At 46.8% G+C, this 17,140-nt stretch overlaps 1 protein-coding gene across 1 annotated transcript; it reads right to left on the reverse strand.

Annotated features, from left to right (window-relative positions):
* Positions 1-10,094: 10,094 nt before the first annotated feature.
* On the reverse strand, positions 10,095-16,064 carry LOC119353324 (putative disease resistance protein RGA3). The gene is made up of 5 exons (XM_037619922.1): positions 15,462-16,064; positions 15,065-15,365; positions 10,712-14,920; positions 10,558-10,616; positions 10,095-10,471 (listed from the first exon to the last, which is right to left on the reverse strand). Exons 1-3 carry the CDS (start codon positions 15,646-15,648, stop codon positions 10,777-10,779), a joined length of 4,632 nt encoding a protein of 1,543 aa, XP_037475819.1. The 5' UTR covers positions 15,649-16,064; the 3' UTR covers positions 10,095-10,471; positions 10,558-10,616; positions 10,712-10,776.
* Between the last annotated feature and the right edge of the window lie 1,076 nt (positions 16,065-17,140).

Here is a 17,140-nt window from a genome sequence, read left to right on the forward strand (position 1 = left end):
CGGGAGAAGAGGGAGAGGAGTGGCGCGTATTTGAGGAGGAGGTTGAGGTTAGGTGGGCTGGCCGCGGGCGGCGCGTGGGCCGTGCGATCGGATCGCGGGCTCGGCCGGAGCCGCCCACGTGGCCCCGCGATCGGCGCCGTCTCGCGGGAGTCAGGCGAGTGTACAGACCACCCCTCGATGTGGCCGGATTTACCCGGCCCTGCCACCGTTCGTGTTTGACTGAGAGCATGCGTGCATTCACCGACCGAGTCCTGCTAATTTTCTTTATCTCACGATGAAAGGATCGGCAGCAAGTGTGCACATTCTCAACGGCTTAGTCACGTGCTGGCTGCAGGCTTCGAGGCAATGAGACTCGAGTGGTGAGAAAACGAAGGAGAAAGTGCTGGTTGCCGGGTAAACGCACACACGGAAAGGACCATTTCGTTCGAAAACCGGCTGAGTACGACTGAACCTGGGTATATATGCTTGATAACGCGTCAATATACGCTACGGTGCACGTGTCATGGTCCGTTGCAGGGCATAGCGTCGTGTGCGCTGCGTGGGAACGTGCTCTCTCGTACTACGTGTGGGTCTTTGTCGGCTGGCTATGGCTAGTAGGCAGTCTCGTTTGGATCGGCATGGCACCAAAAGTCTGAGCTTCCACCGGCTAGGCCAGGCTAACGAACTCGTGCTGCGCTCGCGCGGGATGCACATTTGACCGGCCGTCCGTCGGTGCGTGCGCGGCCAGCGCGGCTGACGGGCGACGAAGTTGGTCCGTCGGATCCATCCGCACCGCACCGCACGCGCACGTCCCGACGTGGCCTTCCGGTGGGCCGATCGTGGATCCATCCTGGCGTTGGTGCGCGTTCGGCCTGGCCTGGCCTCTTCACCGCCCAAAATTGTACGTAGTTTTCTTTTTCTCTTCTCTGATGTTGTCTCTGCTTCACGCTACACTTCGTAAAGTCTCGATTTTTTTTTATGTTATGACAAATGAAGCGCAGCTGGATCTTGTTTCAGCGGGTGGCCGGAGTTTTGTGTCTGAAGATGCACGCAGCCGCAAGTAAAGTCACGATGAGTCTGGTGAACAGTTGGGGCGGCGAGAGTGACGCCCCAACAGGCCAACAGTTTTTTTTCTGTTCTCAAAAAGGCCCCAACAGCAACAGAGTCGGTCGGTCAGCTGGCAAAAGATGGAATGGAAATATCGAAGGCGCAGCGACGTGAAAACGGGCGCTGATTACTCTGGACAGAAGTACAACAGTGTTTTTCTCTCTTAATCAGAGGTCGGTCTCTTCTTCGCTCCTGTCAAGGAAAATTCGGCACCCGAAATTAGGTCGACGCGACGGCGACTCCATCGTCTGTCGACGAGTGCTGCGTGCGGCCGACTTGCAGGGGGAGGCGAAGACAAAATAGGCCCTGTGGCCAGAAAATTGTTTCGGTGAACGGAACAGAGAGCGGCTCGTCACCTCGAAACGGGCGTCATTACTGAAAACTAGAGCTGGTTAGGGATGATTAGACGTTTTTATTTAGTGCGCATATTAGCTTTGGTCAAAGTCAAATTTTACAAACTTTAACCAAGTTTATATAAAAAATATTAAGATATACAATAACAAATCAATAACATTAGATTTACTATTAAATGTACTTTTATATTGTATAGATTTATTATGATAAATGTCTATATTGTTTTCTATAAACTTGGTCAAACTTTACAAAGTTTGACTTCAGTTAACTCTAATATGCAGAGTAAATAAAAACGGAGGGAGTACCTGATAGCGACTGAACTCGAGCCGCATCGTAGAGTCTCACTAATCAAAGTACTCTTGGGTGCTGACTTTTTCTACCAACCTTGAAAACAGAGCCCGGGCACACATGATTGTCAGAGTATATATTTTTTCACATCACGATAGATGGCATATGTTCACAAAAGTTTTGCACACAGTTAGACAACGGGAAATATGTATATTTTCAAAAGGGAAAAAATTGCCGTCTACTAATTTACTGTTCACCTCTGCCCTTTTCCCGTGCCTCTTTGATTCGAAGGATTTCAAAAACAAAGGATTACGATGTCATGGCTACACGAATCCTACAAGGTGGTTAATTTGATTTTTTAGCCAAGCTGTTGATTTGTTTTATTGCTTCTCAAGGAGAACAAAGGATGCGGTTTTTTATTTTTTATTTACATTTTTTATTGTTGATTAATTTTTTTCCGCAAAAGAAAAACAAAGGATGCGAATATGGTGGGAAGGTTCCCTCCCAGTGGATCTGGGAGCAAATGAACGTCCGCGTAGAGATGATCAAACACGCAGACAGGAACGTTCGTCCAAGACCCCTGCATGCTCCACACGCAGACATGAACGTTCGTCCAAGACCCCTGACTGAGAACCCCTACGTCTGAACCCAACCCCCTTTCCCATACCCCACCTTCTGGAGCAAAGGAACCCCTCATCTCTCCTCGCGATAACCACCTGATATTCTCCTTCCCTCTTCCTCTGCATCATCGAGATGGCAAAAATCAGCCGCCCAAAGCTTGTTCTCTCTGGAATCTACCATCGGCCACGAGAATTGATGTAAGCACGTACAACAGAAGAACAACCCCCCTCGATTCCCCTCTGAATCGAAAGAGAGAGAAAACCGCGTGCAAGATTTAGATGCAATTTCAGGGATTTGTCATGGCAAAGAACTGGATGGTGCTGAAGATATTATGTAGGTAGTGACGATTTGCCATGCGAAATCTCGCAATTTTGCCATGATTTTGAGGAAGAATATGGACTTTGTGTGGGGTGATGTGAAGGGAAGCAGAGCAATGGTATGTGGAAAATTGCTATGGGGAATATCACAGAAAAAAAGATGAACTTTACAGGGGGAGAAGATAAAACTAGTGATTTTGAATCCCTCCCACAGATCCCCATAACCACACCATCTGAATGTCAAGCATTGGGTACTAGGAAACACACACAAAAAAAAGGCATAACTTGATATGATACGATTATGTTAAGCAATGCATTCATATAAAGTTGTCATGCATATATGTATGTATTTACCATGTAGAGGAATGCATGTCATGATGTGCTACTGAAAATGTTTTTGAAAATCTGATTGTTTGTGTTTGGGATAATATTTGCCATGGCAACAACTTGTGATTTGCCATGTAGTGGAATGTGAATATGCCATGTAGATTAATGTGTGAGTATTTGCCATGTTTGTGTTTGGACTGACATTTGCCATGGCATCAAAATGTAAGTTGCCAAAAAGTAGTGCAGTGTGAACATGATATGTAATTACATTTGAAAATTTCCTTGTGCATATGTATGTAGGTGCCATGTAGAAGAATGTATGGCATGATGTGCTGTTGAACATGATTTTGAAAATCAGATTATCTTGGGTTTTTTGAAACTCACATTTGCCATCTAAGAAATAGTCATTTTTCTATACTGGCATATGGTAAATTATGGCAAACATATCATCAGTTGATATAGAAAATTCCATGACAAAAAATTAAAGAATTGCTAACTTGGAAAGATATAGTTAAGCCTAATTTGCCATTAAGCTCTTGTTTATAGCTGCCCACCATTGGTTCATTACACAAAACTAATTAAAATGCCATGAATTTGAAGAATTACCATGAACAAATGGATATAAACTCATGAAAATTTGCCATTTAGCTCTTGTTTATATCTGACTTGGCACTGCCAGGAAAGGGTGAACAAGCGGCAAGATGAAAAATCGAAGGCCCAACGACGAGGTCTAAGGGCATCTTCAACGCGGACCCTCAAACTGCCTGCATACATCCGGACCACGTGGTTCGGATGTGGTGTGCTATCCAGCGCGTGCCTGTATAGGTCCGCTTAGCGGTCCGCATGCACTTTTTCCCCGCAAACTGGAGACAAACTAGGGAGGCTTTGCGGGAGTCCGGACTGCAGGCACGATCACATTTGACTGCCCTGGCCCACCAAAAAACCTACTTCCTCGGCTGCGTGCGTTCCCGCCCGACGCTAGCTGCCCGCATTCATGCCACTGTAGAGCGGCCGCTCCGCATTGACGCTGGCCCAGAGCAGACATGACCTCTTACTAGCGGCGACATTGAAGCTGCTTGCCGGCCGAGAGAGCGCCGCCCGCCGCACGCCTGGCTGAACATGCCTCTTCGCCTCATTCAACCAGATTCAGACTGCCCCGCCTATCTTCATTGAACCCATGCGTGTGCTGAGAAATCTACTCTGGCCACATGTTCGTCCGCGAGCCTTCCGGCATTAAACACAATGCCGGTTGGCTCCTTGTGTCTGCCCGCTATTTAAACGAGTCCAGACGCCGGACAAGAACTGCATCATGCCTCCACTCCCTGTCTCCTCCTTGCATCATATTCTGCACACTCTCCATGGCATCCGGCGAGCGGGAAGAAGGGTTCTCCGGCATAAAAGCCGGCTGGGTGGCTTGCTGAGTCTACCTGATATGAGCTAGGCAAGCGGAGGAGCAAGCCGCGGCTTCAAGCTGGCCCCTGTTGCAGCAACTCGCCGCTCCAACCCAGCTCGTATAGGAGTGGCCAGTTGCTCCACACCGGCATGCGGGGGAGCACGATGGCACGGGCACAATGGCTACCGTGTCGTCACACTCCTTCCGTGCCTATGGCCGCTCCTTCCGCCACAAACGTTGACGTAAACGTGCCCTGCCGGTGGAGGCAGCCAACACGTCCGCGTCACCACCGACACCGAGGAAAAGCAGACCATGGGAGGCCATCGCTGCTTGGGTCCCATGGTGGCCACCGCCACCGCGTCGCCGGTATACACAACCGATGTCTTGCCTGATTCAGCGCAGTCCATCGTCGACCCTGCCTCAGCTTCACGGAAGCGGAGGAGCCACTCGTCCCCTCCGGCTGAAGCATGGCCACTCCGATGAGCGGCGCAACCGGACATAGGGAAGGTATGGCGGAGGCCACAGAGTCGAAATTATACCTCCAGAGTCGGGCGAGCTCCACTTTTTTGACAATGAGAATATATTAATATCACGAAAACACCAATTACACCCAGTCTCTGCAACAACGCAACATCGTAAAGACATTATGGATGCATAGAGCCAAAAGACAAAAATACGAAGAAGAACAAAGAAAGATCCCGCTATAGTGATCAATTCCTTGTACCTGCAGCACGAACCACCACCTAGACAACACCCAAAGTCCAAATTCTTCAAAAGCGACGCCTCCAAGAAGAAACCAATGCACAAGCAGCCCGATCATAGACCATAGGTTTTCACCCTGTAGAAGATCCGCGCTCTCAAAACAATGCCTTCAACGACGTCACTGCCAGGCACAACCAATTAAGGCCATGCCTTGGGTTTTCACCCTGAAAGCTAAGACTCTGTACTCCATCTGTGCTGCCGCTCTCACCGCCGATGTCGTTGCTACGAGTCACGAATCACCAAGCAAAGTCCCCATTGCCATGAAGACTCGATCCACCATTACAAGGCCTTAGGCCTCAACCATCACGACGTTCTCTGTCACTCTCTTCACCATAAAAATCGAAATACCGACGTATACCTTAATGTCAACAAATACCAAAATGCAATGAATCTCGTCCGATTTATATGAAATCTGCTGTGTTTGCATGAATTTCATCCGGTTAGTTCAAAACAATGGTTAAAATGTATGTGTAGAGCGTTGGATGGCCGGCTCCTGCATCGGTGTCCGCGGACGGAGCAAATTAACGGGTCATCGTTGGAGATGCCCTAATTAATCCGTACAGAAGTAGAGCAGTTTTTCTGTGAAAGGTCGGTCTCTTCTTCACATCTGTCAAGAAAATTCGGCATCCGAAATTAGGTCGACACGACGGCGACTCGACCTGTCGATGAGTGCTGCGTACGCCCAACTTGCAGGGGGAGGCAAGACAAAACAGGCCCCATGGCCAGAAAAATGTTTCGGTGAACGGAACAGAGAGCGGCTCATCACCTCAAAACGAGCATCATTATACTGAAAATATAGCTGGTTAGGGATGATTAGGCGGTTGGTTTATGAAGTACTTACCGGATAAAGACCGGACTCAAGCCGCATCGTACAATGAATCTCAGTGCTCAACTATCAAAGTATACTCTGGAATCTTGACTCTTTCTACTGATCTTGAAAACGCAGCCCGGGCACACATGATATTCAGAGTGATTTTTTTCTCACTTCACAAAATATAACACTTGTTCACGAAGTTTTGCATGCAGTTAGACGATGGGAACATGAATATTTAAAAAAAAATAAAGTCTGCTAATTTACTGTTCATCTTTGCCCTTTTTAGGTGGCTCTTTTTCGGTGAACAGGGAGGCCTCTCCCCGGTTCCATTAACAAGAATGAAACCATACAGCGTCTGTTTCTTACATCCCAGCTATTGCTCCGAGAGGTTCATGCTCGTTTGATTCGTAGGACTTTAAAAACAAAGGATCGCAATGTCATGGCTATATGAATCCTACAAAAAAGAACCCTGCCATGGTAAACAAACCGACAGACAAGTTAACCTGTTCTTCAACACAGTGTCTGCCCATAAGCAGCTAGGCCAAGGCCAGAAAGACGAAAGCCGGTGCCACCAACATCGACATGAGGACTTGAACAGCCCAGATCGTATTGTACTTGACTACTTGTACAACTCCTTTCTGGTAGACCCAGGGTGTAAAGAAGCCGAGCCATGGGCAGATCACGCGCGCACAACCAACCTCATGTGTCATGTGTTTTGCTTTCTTTGCGACTGCAATTGGTTTGGCCATGTCCGTTAGGTGCAGTGTCCTCCTCCTCCTCCGGTCCTGGACCTGCCCAACCTCTTGCGCTGGATCTTTCGTCGGAGGTTCGGCCCAGGTTGCGTGCACAGCTTGACCGAGAGCGAGGTATCAGGAGCTGAACAATGGCGTGTGGATCCCCGGTTCGCTGGAATCAGAGCGGGCTCGTATGGTGCACATCACTTTCAGGCTTGGTAGCCGGAGGAAGTATCATTTTCTTCAGAACTTCGGTTCAGCTTTGACCAGTGCCCCGGCTAGCCGCTGCTGCAAAATGCCTAACTGACCGATGATTGCGGAACCGACAGCGGGAGTCATTCCAAGCTGGGAAAGACTTGTAACTTTCAAACTTGGAAAGGTGCTTCATTTTCCATGGGTTTTTTATTACAAGGAAAGGAAGTGGTCATTTTGTGATGGTGTCAGTTCAGATTCTTTATTGTTTTCTCTTCTGTATTTTTGTAGCAGCTAGCTTGGCATAGCATGTGTGGCCTTGTGAGTTTTGCTTCATGATTAGACCACACTGCGCCAAGAAAAGGCGTGGGCAAGTTGAGGAAGAGACAAGGGGGTTAGTGGGTCGTTACGGGCTGGCGGTGAGTAACAGTGGGGGTGACCTGCTCGAGGCCGTGGATGCTCCTCAATTATTTCTTGATTCGTGATTCATTACTACTACGCCTGATCACGCTGAATTAGATTAAACCGGATTGTCCGAAACAATCGGTGCCACCACTAGGCCGCTGAAGAAGAGCTACGAAGACTTTGTATTGTATAAAACGGTGTGGTGTGGTTTCGAGGAGATTCGATTACTCAGAGATCTCCCAAGTTCCTAGATGGTGATCACAGTCGAGGTCAACGCCATGCCATATTTGCAGTAAAGAAATCTTGCTGTGATAATCCAAGAAGATGAGAGACACGCCTTCATCAGATTTGTGTATGGCATTCTTTTCCCTGCCTTCCTTTTTTCTGCTAACCTAAGGCTTTCATCAGTCCAGTCATGCTCGTTACTTACAGACACGCTTGGGCACCGGGCCGCATAAAAGTGTTCGTCTGGCTCCTCCTCCAAAACCGGCTATGGTGCAATGATCGCTTACAGAGACGCGGATGGCCAAACCATTATTTCTGCCAATGCTGCCTTCGAAACCTGGAATCCTCTGCCCATCTATTTTGGCAGTGCGATGTGGCTCATGCTGTCTGGACAAGGGCAGCCACCTGGGTTGGATGCCAAGCGTTTAGCAAGCACAACCAACACCCCAATGCAAAATCAAGTGACATCTTCTTGGCCATGATCGAAGCGACACCACCGATCTTCAGGAAGGCCATGAAAACGCCTGGCCATGTTTGCAGTAAAGAAATCTTTCGGTGATAATCCAAGAAGATGAAGACACATCTACATCAGATCTGCGCATGACGTTCTTTTCCTTCTCTTCCTTTTTTTCTGCTAACCTAAGGCTCTGATGAGTCCAGTCATGCTCATTACTTAATAATACTCCCCCCAAAGTTGTACTAAAGCAGCGTCAATTAATTGGAAGCGGAAGGAGTAACTCATAATTTTTTGTTTGTTGCTGAAACTGGTGTTTCTTTCACACCCTTATGTCCAGCCAAAAAATAAAAAAACTTAACGCTTGTCATGTGTATGTGTGGCATCTTGCAAGTTGCCAGCTCCAGAAATTCAGATTCGAAGAAAGATTCATGAGCCTGGCACGGGCCATGCAGCTAGCTTAGGTTTAGTCCAAAGTCCAGACTAAACAATGCAACTCGGGAAAGTATGAACTAATCACCCAATAGGAGACCATAAACTAACCGGCCACCAGATCCACCAGAAGGCACCCAGTGCAGGAAGCAACACTGATGTTTCACCCATCATCTCCACAGCAGCATATTAGCACGTGATTAATTAATGCCTCCCAGTACTATATATTTCAAACAGAGGAAGGAATCTCATCATATGGGGCTGTGGGTCCAATGGAAGGGGGCGTCCAAAGCAGGAAATGAAATTTTACTGTCTTGAGCAGAAGCTTCTGCACATCAACTTAATTAGGAGGCATGTAATATGGAATTTTCTTGGTAGTTTACTTACTTCATCAGTGGTAAGAGGGAAACATTTCATTCATTACTTTCATGTGTGGTTAAGGAAAGTACATATTTCCGTTACCACGCATCTGCATATGGCTGCATCTGAATGCTGGTTCAGTAGCTTATACAGAAAACAGGCAGCCTGAAGAATTTCGATAACGGCGCACAGGATGCCGCATTGTTTGCTCAGAAAATAACATCAAGAAATTCCTAATCAGCTGATGTGGGTGCCTATAAGTTGCTGCCGCTTCTACAGTGTATCCTATGTATTTTTGGGGGTTTCTGTCGGATGGAAAGAACTTTTGATCCTGAACCTGACTGATGATCTTAGTACTACTCCACCAGTGCAGAACAGCCCAAGGCAGCCAGGGTAAGGACCTGTGCATGTAGCCTGCCAAGGTAGAAAGATAAAACAAAAGTAAGTATGTGTAGCTTTATCGTGCAGCCGCGATAAACACGCACTTTCCAGGTATCTGTGAAGTCAAAACATGTATGATTCAACTGCACAGAAAGGCCATGTGAACCATACGAGCAAAGAGTGCAGATGTAATAACCCGAGATATTACTCTACCGAATGAAAAAAAACTGAATGCTGCCTATGCCTTAACGCAAACATGCCACAAAATACATCAATAAGACATCAGTTAACAAATACGATGACTCGAGCCCGCAGGGTGCGTTTCTTCTTAATAAGACATCAGTTAACAAATGCTGCCTATGGCTGGGTTGTTTCTTCTCAATAAAAATGCCACGAGGCTATTCCCTATTGGTCTATTTTTTTCTTTTCTTTGAAACACCGGGAAGTGTCTGAAATGGTTCCAAGTTCCAACTATACTGTAATCCTGTACTGGATTTCTCTCGGGGCGTCCGGATGCAACTCACTCTGTGCCCGAACGGAATTTTGAATGACACGGAGTCGGAGGTATCGGAGAAATATCACTGGTACCAAACGTGAATAGCATATGTAGCATCCTGGATCCACCAAACAACTCGCTCGGAGGGTCCGAGCTGCACAAAGTGCGACTGACAACTCTCTGGATGGAATCCATATACACAGAAGGTAAGCAAACTCTGGACATAATCTGCATCATGTCCAGAACTGCATTAAAGTGCAACTGACTAACTCTCTGGATGGAAAAAATTGAACTGCATTATCTAAACTCTGGAAATAACATGACCTACTATCATGAACTGAAACCAAAGGGTGGAACTTGGAGACGCATAGTCGCCTTCAGCCTGTAACAAAGGCGCAAAGGAGCGAACGACTCAATTCAGAATCGTGTCGATTCAACAAGATTTAGTTCCTCTATAGCTCTGGAGCAAAACTGGCTGAATAACCACGCACTGTCTGAAGCACAACACGTTGGTCTTGTGGCATCACAAAAGAAACCACAAAACAAAACGAATTCCTTGGAACGTACATATTACAATGAAAAAAAATTTGTAGCCAAACCCAGCAAGGTCGCATATTCAAATCTATGAGCAAATCAGTGTCTGCCGACGCGCCCTGAATTCTGATGGAGCAACATATGCTGGCTAAGAGGTGGAGTTCCGAAATACAAAGTGCATTGCTGTAGCTGCAGAGTATTTCTGGCTAGTGTATCAAGGAAGTTTTGAATAAGCTTCTTGTGGCCAACTTGTGATGAACAGCACAACACATCCTGGAAATTGTGTCTTGGAGTTCCTTCAGATGTCAAGGAAAAGAAAAATAATAATCTTTGTCAGTTCACAAGACTCAATGAATATCAAACAGCTAAACAGACTGGTTACCTGTTGATATGGCAGCAAAACAAATCACAAGAGGATGAGGTTCTGAAGTGAAAACAAACCTGTCGAGGAACTGGCATAAGGTCAGTTTTCTATACTTATATACAAAAAAAAAATAGCACGTCTGTACATAACACGATCTATGGTAGAAGTATACCTCAAAAGCAGTACAAGTTTACAACTGTATCTGTTGTGCATGTGTGCATAACAAGCCACGAGTAATCAGCTCACATATTGGTCGTCAATTTTGACCTTTAACTTGCTTGACACTAGCGATTTGGATTGACGTTTCAGCTCCTCACTGCCCCGGAAGACTTTCAACTCCTCTAGAAAAGGCGGGAGGTCCGGCAATCCTGAGATGCTCGGACAAAATGAAATATCCAACACCTGGAGGGAGCGAAGTCTGTACAGGCCTGCAGGAAGATATTTGAGAGGCCTGTAATATGCAAATTGGAGCTCTGTGAGGGAACCGAGGAGCAGAAGCCCTCTCTCTTCCTCATCTGTCAGTCCTTCTGCTGTTGTTTTTTCTGCAAAACCACTAATAACTAGCCGCTGGAGTGATGTGAGTTGCTTGCAGAACGATGTGGCAAGGAAAGAGAAATCACTGATTTCAAGAAATTCCAGTCGAGGGCATAATTCGTAGTCCTGCTCTGGCAAACCCTCCAAACATGAATGCAAGCCACAGCAATCATGTAGAATCAAACGCCTGAGGCTGCCAAGGGATTGAAAGCCCACTAGTGTAGAGAGTGATGCACACCTCCAAATATCCAACTCTTGCAGTGCCGTGCAGGAGCACAGGTGTAGAGATTCCAAATACTGGCTTGCATGGAGTCGCAACTGCCTGAGTGATTGCGAGCCCCTTAGCATGCAGACTGCAGCTCCACGGATGACCAACTCTTCCATTGCCGTGCAAGAGTGCAGCTGTAGGGATTTCAATTTTGGGACATGATATACTTCCATATCCCTGAGGGAACGGGATTGCAAGACCTCTAGTGTGCCGAGCGATTCACAGTTATATACCCTCAACTTTTGCAGTGTCGTGCAGGAGTTCAGTTGTAGAGATTCCAGTTCTGGGCAGTTCTTTAAATTCAATTCCGTTAGTGCTGGCGCATGTTGTAGAATCACAGATAGCCACTGCCACGTTATTCCACATGAAAAAATCTCTAAATATTCAAGAGATGGGAGGGCATTCCAATTTGCAGCTGTCAAATCTTCATGGGTATCAGCTTCAAATAAATCTTCATGGGTATGGTCTGGTGGAACATTGAAACCAAAAGGTTCTGGACAGTCCACTATTTCCAGTCTCTTTAAGGATACAAGTTGACTTAATCCTTTGAATGAAATATACATTAGATTTCGGCAACGACTTATTGTCAACTTTGTCAGGAACCTTGGATTATGGAATGCCAAAATATTTCCATCTAACACTGATAGATTATCAGAGAACTTGTCAAAACGATCCTCACCAGAACCATATTCATCATCAGAATCAGACATCTCAGGATCCTCGCCGATGGTTAAACTTCCGCAGGACCGTGAATCTATTCTTGGAAATTTTGGAATTCCGCTCATGGAAATCCTAGAAACAGTACTTGAAGATGGTAAAGGGTGTGATACCAGCAAAAGAGGACAGTTGTGGATAATGAGTTCCCAAATACGTGGCAACCATGACTTCAGCTCAATTTTAAATTCATGGCTGTTCCCAAACAGATCAAACTCCTTCAGTACAGTGCAATTCTTAATTTTCAGAACCCTTAAACAAGAGTTCAACTCCCTCATAGAAGTGCAGGAGCATGTCTCCAACTTTGGCATTTCAATTAACAGCAGCTCCTCTAATGAAGGAACTGATATTTTTACTAATCTTGGCATACCTCTTAACTTCAATTTTCTAAGAAGCGGAAGCCTTTGCAGAGATGGAAGTATCCGCCATTTTCTACAGCTATCCAAATACAGAGTCTGTAAAGAGGTATTGCTAGCAAGCCAAGAAGGAGAGGTAACACCATTATATCCAGATATCTCAAGATGCTTTAGGTTGTTGTATGGTCTAAGACCCTCAAGCACCTCTGCCGGAGAGCACCCCTCATTTTCTATGCTGGTAGAAGGTTCAAGAACCTCATTCATCTGTGTTAGCAAGCGTTCCTCCATTTCCACGATGCTGGTAGAACTTGCAAGACCCATATGCACCTCTGTTGGCAAGCACTCCTCTGTTTCTATGCCGGTAGAAGGTTCAGAGCTCATGACATTCTCGCATTCATTGCTGTCATCCGAGTCAGATTCATTGTTGTCATCCGAGTCAGATTCATTGCTGCCATCCGAGTCAGATTCAACATCTGACATATTCCAGGACAAGTGCAGCTTTTCCAAGTGTCGTTTATATCTCAGTCCTGCCCCACAAGCCTCCTCCCGAGTTTTAACATTTTGAAGTTGAGAAATCCTAAGCTGGGCAAGATCGTTCATGGATTGAAGTTCTATAATCCGAAAGCCATCAGAATCATCTACGCTGAAATTGTTTAGTGTCTGAAGTGAGGCCAACTTGCCAATTCTAGCAATGGAAACTGCCACAAGATGGCGCAAACTGACAAGATTATTCATGCTATGAGGTACATTAAGGTAATTTGAGCCAACATCTAATACTTGAAGGTGGCAAAAATTGCTCAAAAACTGAGGCAAATCTCCTTGCAGCTCCTTGGCCGTTAGTTTTAGGTAGCGAAGATGAGTAGGATTTACAGAACTGTGCATGAGCGAATTAAAATCTTTATATGTTTTTTCTTCTTGAAATGTTGCAGATATCTGTAGCAGACGTATATCATGTGCCTTTTGGAATATGCCTTTGAAGGATTGGAAGAAGGAACAGTCATATTGCCCAATTAACAGTAATGTCCTCAGTTTTCTCACGGATGTAACTGTATTTCGCAAATGTTCTTTAAAGTTGTTACTCCAAGACACGTTTCCATGCTGCTGATATTTGTTGTATACCATTATCAAATGCTGTACAGTTGGCAATATATCATTGCATTGTAGACCATCTATAATTGCGCAGTCAGCTCTTGAAGCCATCTTTGCAAAATCATACATAAGACCAGACACAACATATGAATTTTGACTGACTAGAAAGGAGTCTTTTTGAACTTGCTGAAAATATCCCAGGTTCACCAAATCAGCCAGATAGTCCATTCCTATCTCCTCTAATTTCTTACTTGGATGGTGGCTCTGTTTGACAAATCCTTGTGAAATCCAAATACGGACCAACTCCTCGCCAAGAAACCAATAACTGTCAGGGAATATAGAACAATATGAGAAACATTGGTGTAGATGGTACGGCAACTGATCATAGCTAAGTTTCAAAGCAGCCATGATGCCTCCACTGAGCCCCACCAATTTCCAGTCTTCGTCCTTGAGAATATTAATCCAATGATCAACAGTAAGATCAACTCTTAATAGTTGCCCTGCAGTTACTGCTGCTAATGGGTTGCCTTTTAGCTCGCATGCTATTATTCGTCCAATGTTTGTTAGATTTCCATGCCCTTCGTAGTTCTCATCACCAAATGCTCGTTCTTTGAACAATAACCATAAATCGTCATCTTCCAGAGCACCTAACACAACTGGTTCAGTCGTTCCTATCCTTTCTGCAACAGAGAGATATCTAGTCGTCACAAGGATCACACTGCCATTTGCATTGTTTGACTTGAAAGGAGCAAGTATTAGGTTAAATCTGCAATCATTCAGGTCATCCCAGACATCATCTAAAATAACCAGAACCCTCTTTGATTCAATATGAGTTTTCAAGACCAGCTGAAGTCTGTCAAGGCTGCATAACCCTTTGTGCTTTTCTCGAGGGACAATATCTAACATCTCTCTTGTGATTCTCATTTCATCAAAGCTGTTAGACACCCAGACCCATGTGCTGTGGTCAAATTGGTTTTGCACTTTCGGATCATTATATACAAATTGTGTGAGAGCTGTCTTCCCAGCACCTCCAATGCCTACAATAGGCACGACAGTCACACTGTCAGATTTCCCAGCAGTCATCACCTTTATGATTGTGTTCTTCTCTTTGTCTCTCCCATACACTTTGCCTTGAAGAAGACTTGATGTTCTTCGGCATGGATCTGAGGCTGTACTTTGATGGAGAACTGAACTTGCACCAGAGTATAACCCGAGCATGTTTATATTCATTGTCACATCCTCTCGGATGTCATGCAACTGACGTGTTATTTCCTGCATCCTGCTGGAAAATTCGTCCTTATTCCAAGGGTGAGCAATAGCTGAGGTAATTTGTGTTGGCTCTTGATTCGTTCCTATTATTGGTATGCTGGAAGAATTAATGACAGCAACGGGGGTGGCATTTTCAGCAGCAGCATCTATGCTGTGAGAAGAAGAAAAATGGAGGATCGGCTATTAGAACGACAAGGGATTGTTACGCAGATGCAAATAAAAGCTTTCAAAGAATAAAACGAGATGCAGAATAAGATGTGCGTCGTGTTTTGAGTTTCAAATCGTACATTCGTACCTTGAATGGCTTGGCGGCTGGGGACGTGCTCCTCGCGTATTCTTACACTTGGCACTATTGGAGTGAGTCATCAAGACTCTTGGCCCTTGTTTACCGTCGTATTTAAGTTTCTTTTTACAGTGTCTACATTCTGCCCCCACGGTTTTTCCATCAGTGTCATATATTTCCTCAAAATCAACCCAATGTGGGGACCTTTTTTTGCCACGACCTCTTCTCGGCAGTATATTATCACCATCGTCCATCGATGTGCCATGATCTACTCGCGCTGCTTCATGCATGCCTTCGGGCTCCTGCAAAGTAACTGCGCCAAAAGAAGAGGGCTATTAGCATGGTCCTGCTAGACCAGAAAAGATTTTACCGAGGTGGAGGTGGAGCAGAGGTCGTTGTGGCGGCTAACCGGCAGTAGTCGTTGCGGCTGCGGTGCAAGGCTGGGTAACACCGTCAGAGGCGTGGCGATTGTACGCATTGGACGAAGATGGCAGCGGGTCTTGGGAAATAGAAACCGTGTTGGCGACTGAAATAGGGGTAATTTGATGCTTGATGTGATCAACCACGTCAAAAGTTTGAATTCTAACTAGTACCATAAATCAAATTTTAACAGGAATTTGAAATACAATCGATTTCCAATATTCAAATTCAATATCTCCTTCGACTTGGTGCCGCAGCCTCCAGTAGTCGAGCTCGTCGACCAGGTCGTCGGCGTCGTACAGAAACCTTTTGAGATCGGCGAGAGATTTATCCAGCCGCGCGCTCTGGAGCGTCCTCCCCTTCGCATCGGAGGCCACCGCCTGGAGTACCTCGAGCTCGGACTTGAGGTTCTCGGTGTCATCCTGAAGCCCGGCTTGACGGATCCACGAATCCAGCTCACGGATTCTGAGGGTGCCGAGGATGGTTTGCAGCAGGCACAAGATCGCCGGCACAAGGTAAGCGTCCTCCATGGCTTCAGCTGTTTGTGAGCCACTCAATGTTCGCGCGGGGGTGTGGAGTAGCAGAGGACACGCGGTAAGGAAGAAGAGTCTGCTGTTTGCTCGGGTCTGAGCAGAATGGGCTGGGCCGCACAGCTAAGAGAAATGGGCTGCCAATGACAGGCCGGAGGGGCCGCGATGCAGGACCAGCCGAACCCGCCGCGCAGGACAGCACCTTCCTCCGCTGGATCGTCGGCGGCGCGGACGACGGCTCCGCCAACGCCGGCGACCCACCGGATCTTGACGTTGACCGCATGCTCCCTCGCCAGTCGCCACCACCCGTACCCGCCGCTCATTGGGAACGGGGCACGGCCTCCCGTTCACGCTCGCCGGCGAGGACGCAAGCAGCCCTTCTCAGTCCCTCGCCGGGCGCTGCCCTGCATCAGCAGCACCACCACCACCATCACCCGACGCACGCATTCCGCGGCGTCGGTTCCCCTCCTTCGACGCGGCGGCGTGCCGTCCCCCAACGAAGCTGCCCCGTTTCACCCGACGCACGCGTTCCCCTCCTTCGACGCGGCGGCAACAGCAGGAGCAGCACCCGATGCGCGGCGCGCCGTCCCCCAAGCTGCCCCCTTTCGCCGGCCCGGCTGCTGCGGCCGCCCTAGCCCAGCGGTGCGGCTCGACCAGGTTGGTGCGGTGCGGCTCTACAGGTTGGTGCGGCGCGGTGCGTCCGGTTCTACTCGGTTCGGTGCGAATAACCAGAGAAAACAAACCAGCCGATGTGGCAGGCGCAATCAGCACTGAAACGTGGGTAAAATTGGTAAAATGTGAAAAAAAAAACTGCTAAATAAGGTAAAATGTTGTCACAAACATGGAAATAGGGGGTAAAAATGAAATTCATTGTACTAGAAATGTGGAGATAAATAAAATTAGGAAAACACTCAGATCGAGCCGACTGATCCACATGCAACGTCCGTTGAGGGTGCAAGTGTCGGATGAAGCTTGTCGTGCACCCAATGTTAGCCACATCCCCGCAGCCACCCGCGTGTCGTCAAACCTTATTCATATACCAGCCCACTTGATATGGAGCACCCTAGAGCCATCACCATGAACTTGGCTTCGTTACCAAGGAACATGCGCATCACATATATTAAAGTGAATCTTCTCA

The sequence above is a fragment of the Triticum dicoccoides genome, chromosome 2A (genome assembly GCF_002162155.2).
Source record: "Triticum dicoccoides isolate Atlit2015 ecotype Zavitan chromosome 2A, WEW_v2.0, whole genome shotgun sequence".
Lineage (NCBI taxonomy): Eukaryota > Viridiplantae > Streptophyta > Magnoliopsida > Poales > Poaceae > Triticum > Triticum dicoccoides.

Coding starts and splice junctions, on each gene's coding strand:
- LOC119353324 (XM_037619922.1), bottom strand. CDS start 15,648: ATGGTACTAGTTAGAATTCAAACTTTTGACGTGGTTGATCACATCAAG. Junction 15,366..15,461: donor AGCCGCAACGACTACTGCCG/GTTAGCCGCCAC, acceptor CTTTTGGCGCAG/TTACTTTGCAGGAGCCCGAA. Junction 14,921..15,064: donor CAGCCGCCAAGCCATTCAAG/GTACGAATGTAC, acceptor TTCTTCTCACAG/CATAGATGCTGCTGCTGAAA.